The 10,825-nt window shown below is 40.1% G+C and overlaps 1 protein-coding gene across 2 annotated transcripts in view; it reads left to right on the top strand.

The window, feature by feature from the left end:
- The first annotated feature begins 29 nt into the window (after nt 1–29).
- Nucleotides 30–10,825, top strand: part of OGA (O-GlcNAcase) — a 28,579-nt gene continuing 17,783 nt past the window's right edge. Inside the window, exons 1-6 of one of the 2 annotated variants that reach the window (XM_025466984.3) lie at nt 30–181; nt 885–1,157; nt 4,767–4,818; nt 5,241–5,338; nt 6,896–7,026; nt 9,520–9,691. In XM_025466984.3, coding sequence (XP_025322769.1) covers nt 959–1,157; nt 4,767–4,818; nt 5,241–5,338; nt 6,896–7,026; nt 9,520–9,691 — 652 coding nt within the window. In that variant the 5' untranslated portion in view covers nt 30–181; nt 885–958. The remainder of the gene's footprint in view (nt 182–884; nt 1,158–4,766; nt 4,819–5,240; nt 5,339–6,895; nt 7,027–9,519; nt 9,692–10,825) is intronic. The other variant, XM_025466985.3, reaches the window with a different exon arrangement.

Genomic DNA, 10,825 nt, shown 5'->3' with positions numbered 1-10,825 from the left:
GAACGAAGGAATGAACGAATGATTTAGTATTTAAAAGGCGTTAGCGCCAAGCTGAAGTTACGGGAACATGTCAAGGCAGAGGGGTGAGCTGAGCTCCTTGGAATGTTGTCTTCACAGAACCGATCCTGGGTCAGGCTGATGTAATGAACCTACCTATTAGAAGAATCTCAATAGAAAATAGGTCAGTTTCTTCCTCTCGCTTTAAGAACTAGAGGCTTCGTTTCCGCGCCTGCGCATTGAGAGAGTAAACACCTCTCTTTTTCACCCCCCCATCCCCAGTGCCCCAACCTGCTGCAGCCTCCTCCCATACTCCCCTTCTTCCGGAGGGGTGATGGTTCGTTCCAGAGCTCCCGGCTCGTTTTAGAGGGTGGCAAGCATAAATAGTACATCCCGTCGCCTTCATTACCTCCCGCTTTTCTCGTCCCCTCTGTTCTAGTTCCCCCTACCAAATGAAGCTCAATAGGCTGGCCCAAAAGAAGGAGGGGGAGTCGGGCTGAGGCGACCGGTCTGAGCCGGTCTCTGGCGCAGGCGCAGTGCGGATAAACAGGAAGCGGGCGGTGGAGGCAGCGGTGGAGGAGACCTAGGGGTTTCGAGGGGCAAACAGCGGAAGAACTAAGATTATCCGGAGGCAGCAGAGTCTAACTGCGAACAGAAAGGAGGTTTGGCTATCTGCCTCCAGGGGACGAGAGGTCGTGGCCTCGCTCTCCACTTAGGCTTCCAGCTCCCCAGCTTAGGCTGAGGCAGCGGCTGACAAAGGGCTCGCGCCGGTGCCGCCGCCCTTCTCATCCGGGCATTCGGGTCCCTGCGGAGAGGGAGGGGGAAGGGTAGAGGGGGAGGGGAAAAGAGCAGGAAGGGCGCGCGCTTGGAGCCGAGGCCCTCTCCAGGGCTCCGGGCCGGCGGCCCAACGGACGGAGGCCGAGGAGGACCCGCAGAGGTGGCGGCGGCCGGGGGCAGGAGGATGGTGCAGAAGGAGAGCCAGGCGGCGCTGGAGGAGCGGGAGAGCGAGCTCAACTCCAACCCTGCCGCCTCTGTGGGGGCATCGTTGGAGCCGCCAGCAGCTCCGGCCCCCGGAGAAGACAGCCCAGCCGGGGCCGGGGGAGCAGCGGTGGCCGGGGCGGCAGGAGGGGCTCGGAGGTTCCTATGTGGCGTAGTGGAAGGTGAGCGCTTTGGCGCGGGCTGGGCGAGAGCGTCCTCCCTCCCGTTCCGCCCCGGTACTAACACATTCTTTCCTCTTGAGGGGGGTGCTTTAGGAGGTTCTGAAAGGGTGTCCACCCCCCCCCCCCCCCCCGGATCTGAAACTTGACCCTGCTTGGACGAGGCGAGACGCGAGACGGTGGGCCAGCCTTCCCACACGTTGTTAGGCAGCGATGAATTCTCTGGCTATTAACAGGCCTGACCCCACCCGCCTTGGGCTGGCGCCAGGCCTGCTCTTGCGGAGGCGGCGGTAAGGAGCCGGCTGTTAGGCTCAGAGTTACACGTCTTTGTACCTCGGGATCCTGTTCCCTAGGGTGGGCTCTTCTAATGGAACACCGTGTAAAGCGCTGCTGTCCTCACCCTTTGGGAAAAAAACCAACCCACACGGACGTGCTTGTTGTACGCCTAGAGTCCAGAGACGGCACGGTCCGCCTAGGATTTTACAAATTCCCCTTTGCTTGGTGTTTTTGTTGGGTCTTTCGTTTTGTTTTTCGCTGGCCAGTCCCCAAGCACCCAACCTTTAGAGATTCTTTTGCAGCCTAGAAAATTGTCCTTTGCCAACTACTGTGCTTTGGTTCTAGAGCGTTGAGTTTAATACTATCAAAGACACGGAATTTTAATTTAGGGACTGCAGAAGAGGATTAAAAATGCCCTTCTGACTTCCTCTCTTACCTTTTTCTTTTCTTTTTTTTTTTTTTTTTTAAGATTTTATTTATTTATTCATGAGAAATACACAGAGGCAGAGACACTGGCAGAGAGAGAAGCAGGCTCCATGCAGGGAGCCTGACGTGGGACTCATCCAGGGTCTCCAGGATCATGCCTGGGCTGGAGGCGGCGCTAAACCGCTGAGCCACCTGGGCTGCCCCTCTCTTACTATTTTCATTTAAAAAGAACGCCAGACCTGACTCTTTTTGGGGGGGTGGGGTGGGGGGGGAACATTAAGGGGAAATGGTCTGAAGACTACCACGGTTTATGGATATAGGGAACAAATATATTGAACTGAACATTCCAAGGAAGCATGAGTTACTTGCGTTATTGCTTTTTCTTTGAATACAGAATGTATTTTAATTTTCTGAAGTTTTTTGGCCTACCTAGACTTCCCTAGGTGTTTATTAGTTGTTTCTAATATATAATGCTGTGCATGGGAGCAACACTGTATAAAAATCAGCCTTTATAAAAAGCCGGAAAGAAAAAAAAATAAAAATAAAAAAAATAAAATAAAATAAAAAGCCGGAAAGGTATGGAGAAATAGAAGGGTTGTCCTATGGTTGAGACCTTTAGCTTTTCCAGTGTTAGCATATATATATTCATTTGAAGGATGAGTGGTGATTGTGGCATTTTAGATAAAGTTTAATTATAGGGGAGAACAGACTAATAGATAGCTGCAGTAAGGAGTGAAACAATTCACAAGTTAAAGGTCTTGCAGAATTTTGGAGAAAGACGATGGAAAACTACTTACGTATTTGGGAGTCGGTGGTTTTGAAAACATGATTGCTTTGGGTGTCTTAATCTGTTAGTGTATTTATTGGGCTTGTTTCTGTATAGGGAGATTTTAGAAGGAGTCTGTATTTTGTCATCAGAGATCTTGAGGTGGAGGGTTGAGGAGTTATCCTAGGGGATCTAGAAATTTTAGAGCTAGAGTGAAGCTGAAGAAACTTTCCTGTTACATCTTCAGTAATTATGGAAAAAGCTCCTGTGGTTTAAATAAGTTGGTTTGTTTTTTTAGAATAGTATTGAAAGAGAACTACTCCGAGAATAGTTATCTGTTGTTCCTTTTCCCCCTATATGTATTTTTTCTTGATGACTGAGCACATGGGCGGGGGGAGGGGCAGCATATCTAAATTGATACCATTCTTAAAATGAATGAAGAAAAGAAATATTGTAAGTATTGTAGGTATTGGTAGGATTCCTTTTTAAAAATTTTCTTTCCAGGCAGCCCTCTCCCGTCCCCTCCCTTCCCAGGAGCTTTGTAGGATCACTTTGCTCTCAAACCTTGCTTTCCTGCCAAAAATAAAAAATAAATTAATAGTTTTTATCCCGCCGCCCCCCCCCCCCCCAGACCTTTGTTGGTCATAACTCGTGTGATAGCCTGGTTTCCTTTTTGTGGTGACTTAACTGAAACCATGAACCTGACTCTTGGCAAAGTTAGGGTTTCTGAAGGTAAAAATGTTTCTTTTATATATTGAAACAACTCTAAAGGAGCGTTCAGTGCCTCTTCTTTTAAGAGAAAAATGATAATGCTAAGGGTTGTAGGAAAGCTAGAAAGACTTATATAAAAATTTAATGTTTTAAGTTACTTATGAGAACTGAATTGTCAAGATCGAAAATGCTGTAGTTTCATACATAGGTATGCGATGAATTTTTCTTGGGTTGTCATTTTTCCTGTTTGTGATGCAGAGTAACCATCCTTTCTAGATTGGAGTATAATACATCACAGAAATTTCAGTTTTGGGTAGTCTCTTAAGCGACTGTGTGTGCGCGCGTTTTGTGTGCGTGTGTGTATGAAGAGCATTTTGTGTTCATGATACCACTAATACCACTACTTAAGTCATTCCTTTGCAGATTTGTTTCCTGCAATATGCTTTAGTAGTGCTTTTGCCCCCTTCTGGGACAGTGCAGCAAATCACATTCTTGAATTTTCAGTTGTTCAAACCTTTGGTCAAGGATTGAGACTATTTTGAGGTTTTCCTATTTGGGCCAGCTACAATGTTGAATTTGTTGTAAATGTAGCTTAAGGCATTTTTGGTCCTTTTTATTATATTAGGTACTTAAAAATCATAGAATTATTTCAATCAGATTTTTTCCTAATTCTGTTCCTGATTTTTTTTCCTACCTTTATACTTTCCTGCCCCTACTCTAAAGGCAGTTTAACTCCTCTCTCAGGTAGTAATTATTACTATTAGTTGTTTGGGATTACTTTGCTTTCCCTTCCTGTTTTAAGATTGAGATCTTTTAAAAAGGTAGGCTTAGGAGCTGCTGCTGGGTCAGTCAGTAGAACATCTAACTCTTGATCTCTGGGTCATGAGTTTGAGCCCCACGTTGGTGTGGAGATCACTTAAAATAAATTAGTTTTAGGAGTGCCTAAATAACTTAAAATCACTTAAAATAAATTAGTTTTAGGAGTGCCTATCTGGCTTAGACAGGCACAGGAGTGCCTGTCTGGCTTAGATCAAGAGTTGCATGATCTTGGGGTTGTGAGTTCAAGCCCCACAATAGATGTAGAGATAACAACAAACACCTTTTTAAAAAGTTAGATTTAAACATATTTGGTCTTTTTTGGCAGTGAAAAGGGATGATGTTTTGGTGTTTTAAAATAACTATTGTGTAAAGCAGTAAGTGCTAATGGTAGGAAAATCAGAAAATTTACCTAAGCAAAAAGAGAATAACAGTTATTTTATAGTATCACTGTCCAAGATACCTTAATGTTTTACTAATATCATTCAGATACTGGTATATTGTACACACTTTTTTTTTACAAAATGGGATTGTGTTGTATGTTTTGTAATCTGCTTTTATCAACAGTTTACCTTATTTTGACACTTAAAATAACTTCATTCTTACTTTGAATCTAGGATTTTATGGAAGACCTTGGGTTATGGAACAGAGAAAAGAACTCTTTAGGAGGTAAATATTTTACTTTATGAAGTAGAAAAAAAGTATCCCTTTTGTTTGAAGAAAAACTAACACTGAATAAGCCAGGTGCGTTTTGATGATTTCTCAGTTGCAGAAGTTATTTTACCTTGGTCTTTTACCTCTTCTTCACTTGTATTAGGGGTTCTCAAAGTTTCCTGGGGAAGCTGAATAGGTTTTGGGCTTCACCTGTATCACTCAGAGCTGTTGTTTTTATTTAAGACTTTAATATGTTGACATCCTTGTAATACTTAATTTTTTACAATTCCACTGGATTACAAAAAGGCTAAAAGCTATTGTTCCAGAATATTAGTAGCTGTTTAAGAGATGAAAAGGCTCCAAGAAAAGGGAAAGATTGTGATTTACAGCCTGTATATGTTGCCTATTTACACATATGTAATTTTCTTTCCCTTAAGGCTCCAGAAATGGGAATTAAATACATACTTGTATGCCCCAAAAGATGACTACAAACATAGGATGTTTTGGCGAGAGATGTATTCTGTGGAGGAAGCTGGTAATCTTTTTCTTTTTAATCCATAAATTCAGAATATATGAAGAAAACAGCTGTATTTTAAATGTAGCTGTACAAAAAATTTATTAACTATTTCATTTTTTTATTTGTAGGTGGTTTCCTTTTCTATCTGGTAATTTTGTGTAATTTTGTGTAGATTGAAAGAGTAGCACGAATGATGCACAACCATGGCATGATTCATGGTTACGCTAGTCTGACTCCTACCTGTTTTGTAATCATAAATTGTGCTTTTTAACTTTTATTAGTGGCCTGAACAGTGGGCCACTGGACAAAGAGGTGTTGACGTGGGGGTAGGCCTAAGGCAACACAAATGAGGCACCTGCTTTGGGTGTAAAGTTTAAGGGACTCCAAAAAAATCAGTGGTCAAGGTAAATAACATGCAATTTTTATATCAAAAGTAATGCAAATCCATGAACAGGATACCAAAATTTTAAGTAAAACAGGATCAGTATCCTTTTGCTTCAGACTCAAATATGGCTTGGTCTTGACCACTTGATTACTTGGTCCTGTCTTTATTTAAAATAAAGACCTCACCCTAGTCTAGGCTTGTACTGAGGTGAAAAGTTATCACAAACTATCTTTGCTATATGTCATCTTATGTTGAGTTAAATACATAAAATTTGTAAATAAGGTGGTACATAACAGAACCTTCTTATAAATTAAATGTTGCTTTTCTTTTGGGACTTGTAAATGGGAACCATTTTTATACATGAAATTAAATGGTGTACACAGGTAGCTAACAAGATAACTTGGTTACAGAGTGTAGCCAAGGCGCTGAAGGCAGAAAGTTTTCTTAAATTATGAAGAAGCAATTAAAATGTATCCCATCTCCAGCTAGTGTTGTCGCTTACTACTCTATATAATTTAAGTATGTGTTGAACTTAATTATTTTTTGGTGGTGCTGGTAATGAAATTTTATGTGATCAATAATCAAAATGTGTCAAATGACTATCTTGAGATAATCACTGAAGGTTATATAAAGATACATCCTGTGGTGTAAAGAATAGGATTTCATTTTACTTAGGAAAATTGGCTATCACATTTTAAATGGCTATCACATTTTAAAAACTTAAAATTTGTAACGAGCATTTTCCTGTAGTTACAAAGATAAGGATTGTTAAGGTCATCACTTAACCCTGGTTATTAAGAATATTCTTTCTTTTTTTCTAAATTATAAAGTAGTTGTATTTAGATTTTTTTATTTAAGAATTTCAGTTGTTAGAGACCACAAAATCAGAAACCACACATTTCAAAAACTGTAGGAAATAAAAATGGTTTATGTGTAGTAAGAGAAGTGATGCTTTAATATTTTTGGGAAATGGTAATGGAAGAGAATGCTTTGATTTTAGGGTGACATTAAGTCACATGAGGTTTATGCCATTTTGTGTGGTCTCGTCACATTGCACATGACAATTTTGTGAAACTTAAGGGACTTTTCTTTTTCTTGACCTATTGTAATTTGAAGAAAATGACCTCTTTAGGTGGAAATTCTTTTAGTTTTCTGTGCTGCTTCCTAAAAACATGGATTCTCTTCTTTAGAGCAACTTATGACTCTCATCTCTGCTGCACGGGAATATGAGATAGAGTTCATCTATGCTATCTCACCTGGATTGGATATTACCTTTTCTAACCCCAAGGAAGTATCTACACTGAAACGCAAACTGGACCAGGTAACTTTGTTACTTTTTCATTATTTTTCCCTGAATCAGTATTTGAAACTAAAAGTTTTCTGAGTTGCTTTTATGAAGTTAAAAGGAAACCAAATTTTGAGATGCCTGGGTGGCTTATTTGGTTAAGTGTATGACTCTTGATCTCAGCTCAGGTTGTCAGGGTCATGAATTCAGGCCCCACGTTGGGCTCCATGTTGGACTTTAAAAAAAAAAAAAAGGAACCAAATTTATACTTCCTTATATATATATATTTTTTTACTTTAATGCTCTTCATAAAAGGATGTTTTGTGAGTCAGGAGAGCTTTAGTGGAGGCACTAGTGCTTCTCAAACTTTAGTTTGCATGAGAACTACCTTAAGAGAAATGCTTAGAAGTACTTAAAAGAATGCTAGTAGGGTCCATTTCCAGAGATTCTTAAACAGACTTGGAGTGGGGACTTATGTCAGAATACAGGTTGTCGGGATCCCTGGGTGGCGCAGCGGTTTGGCGCTTGCCTTTGGCCCAGGGCGCGATCCTGGAGACCCGGGATCGAATCCCATGTCGGGCTCCCGGTGCATGGAGCCTGCTTCTCCCTCTGCCTGTGTCTCTGCCTCTCTCTCTCTGTGTGACTATCATAAATAAATAAAAATTTAAAAAAAAAAAAAAAAAACCTTATAAAAAAGAATACAGGTTGTCAAAAAAAAAAAAAAAACCACAACAGGTTGTCGAGAATCATGTTTTGAGAAACTATGTTATTGGGTACTTGACTGAAATTGTGGCCAAAATTACAGAAGCAGGGTTTTACCTGTTAGATCTCCATTCCTTCCATTGATATGGACAAGAGAAATAATTCATTCTGGAAGTAGTTGGCTGATTTCCCAAGATTAGATGGAAAATAGACTAGGTAAACATGTAAACTTTGGAAAATCTGATTGGAATATAAATTCTGCTTAACATAAAAACTGCACATCTTTTCTGGTAAGTTTGCAGATATGTAATACATGTATGTATGCATGTTTCTTTAGGCAAAGGTTTATATTTTTTTTAAGATTTATTTTTTATTTACTTGAGAGAGTGGTAGTGGGAGGGGCAGAAGGAGAAGAGAGAGTCCTAAGTAGATTCTCCACACTGATCATGGAGCCTAACATGGGGCTTGATCTCATGACCCTAAGATCATGACCTGAGTCGAAACCAAGAGTCAGAAGCTTAACTGACCGCATCACTTAGGCACCCTGGCAAAAGTTTGTATTATCGATGGCATGAAGATGATTTAAAAAAAATTTTTTTTTAAAGATTTTATTTATTCGAGAGCGGTAGAGACATAGGCAGAGGGACAAACAGGCTCCATGCAGGGAGCCCAATGTGGGACTCGATCCTAGGACTCCCAGGATCATGCCCTGAGCCAAAGGCAGATGCTCAACTGCTGAGCTATGCATTCCTAAGATGATTAAAATTTAATAAGAAGGTTAAATTTCCATGAATAGGCTTTTTATTTGTTTATTTATTTATCTGGAGACTGAGCAGGTGATGGGAAACAGGTTTTTTTTTTTTTTAGGTTCCACACCCAGCATGGAGCCTAATGTGGGGCTCCATCTCACAACCCTGGGATCATGACCTGAGCAGAAATCAAAAGTTGGCCACTCAACCCACTGAGCAACCCAGATGCCTCCATGAATATGCTTTTTAAGAGCCTGTTTTCCTATTTGATCAAATACTACCATGTTCCTTAGGATTCATGGACTAGTTGGGTTTATGTACAGAGATTAATTAAGATCAGTGTGTCTTTGGGACTAGAACAGGCCTAGGTTCTTCATCTTTTGAGTTCACTTATCATTTGTGTTTTGGGGTTTGTTGTTTGTTTTTGGCTTTTTTGGTCTTCTATAATCCTCAGCCAGGGAGATACGATAGGTCATATTGTTGAAGCTTTGATGGGACATACTGCATTCAAACCAAATGAAACATGCTTCCTCAAACTTGTCTGGCTGCTTAACGTAGAAAATGTGAAAATGGTTTTGGCTTTGAACATTCTACTAAGGAAAATGACTTCTAGATGAAATATTAAGTGTCTACTCTAATACTTGGAATCCTGTTTTTTTAATGTCCTCTCTACGCCCAGTGTGCTGCTTGGAACTCACAACCCGGAGATCAAGAGTTGCAAACTCTATTGATTGAGCCAGCCAGGCACCCCTTGTATTTTTACTGTAAAATGAGCTGCTAAAGGGACACCTGGGTGGCTCAATTTGTTGAGCATCTGACTCTTCATTTCAGCTCAGGTCATGATCCTGCGGTCTTGAGATTGAGCCACATGTCCATGTTGGGCTCCTGCTCAGCAGGGAACCTGCTTGTCCGTCTCCCCCGCCCCCCCACCTTTGCCCTTACCCCTGCTTGCATGTGCCTGCATATGTGTTGGAGGGGAGGGCTCTCTCTCAAAGGAATATTAAAAAAAAAAAAAAAAAATAGCTGCTAAGACATCTTATTTGTTTTTGTTTGTTTGTTTGTTTTTACCTTTTTCTAGGTTTCTCAGTTTGGGTGCAGGTCATTTGCCTTGCTTTTTGATGATATTGACCATAATATGTGTGCAGCAGACAAAGAGGTGTTCAGTTCTTTTGCTCATGCCCAGGTCTCCATCACAAATGAAATTTACCAATACTTAGGAGAGCCAGAAACTTTCCTCTTCTGTCCCACAGGTATTGTATATAATGGCTTTATATTTAACTAGTCTTCTTGAAATATGTCACTTTTAAAAAATCATGTATGGATTTTATTGTCTTATGCCTTTTCCTTTTGGTCTATAAAGATAGGAATTCTTTTTCTAGAAGACCTTTCTCAAGGCCTTACACTAGAGAAATTTTAGGGACTAATAAATGGCAACTGAACAAGCAAAATATTTTCATGTATTTTTAGTACTGAAGTATTTGAACATTATATTTTCAGAATTAAAGGATATATTATCAAAATGAAAAACTAGAAAAAAAGCAAATTTGCATTGCTTTTAACTTGGTCACTTCTCATTTCCTCCTACTTGTTCCTTTTTTCTGCTTGTGCATATCTATCCTTTTTTACTCTTCCCACTTCCATCTGGGCTCTTATTTCCAGTAGTCAGCATAGAAAATTTGCTAATCCTCACCCCCCATCCCCCAGTTCCTTCCCCTGAAAATGTATTAGCCTCTCTTAGTTCCCTCTCAGGATTTGGCTTATGAGAACAGTTCCCTGACTTGATTTATTTTTCAGGAAGAGATAAAGATAAATAAATTAGTTTTAAGAAAATTTGGTCTGAATTTATTTAACTTTGTGTGTATGTCTGTTTTCGAGTACTGTGAGGCATGAACCTTATCCCAGTGATCTGATACTACATAAATACTAAAATAATGTTTAATGAGATTATACTGGGAATTACTTAATTCACTGCAAATTACAATTTAGTTGCAGTTGGGTACTAATAGCCATGGGCATAATGGTGCATTCTTTCTGTTATGATATTATCAACTTGTTTTATTTGGCCTCTAATTGTAATTGAGAAATGTAGGCAGTTCAGAAGTATGTAGAAAATGCTAAAAATTCTAATTATTCTTTAGTAAGCTTGTATTTTTAGTGACTGTAGGATTGTAAGGCTTGATCTGTTTTATTGGAAGAATAATATCAGATTTTGTGAATTGAATCTTTTATTATTTTTGAGTTGCTTCTTCATTGAACTACCCACTTGAGTTTACTTCCTTTGGGACGTGACATGAAGGCTCTTTATCATTTGGATAAAAGGAATTTAGAATTGGTAGACTTTTTCCCCCACATTTAAAAACCCGTGACCATTTTATTTCTGACTG

The sequence above is a fragment of the Canis lupus genome, chromosome 28 (assembly GCF_003254725.2).
Source record: "Canis lupus dingo isolate Sandy chromosome 28, ASM325472v2, whole genome shotgun sequence".
Lineage (NCBI taxonomy): Eukaryota > Metazoa > Chordata > Mammalia > Carnivora > Canidae > Canis > Canis lupus.
The sequence above is the reverse complement of the archived record's forward strand: the minus strand, read 5'-3'. Positions and strand labels throughout refer to the sequence as shown.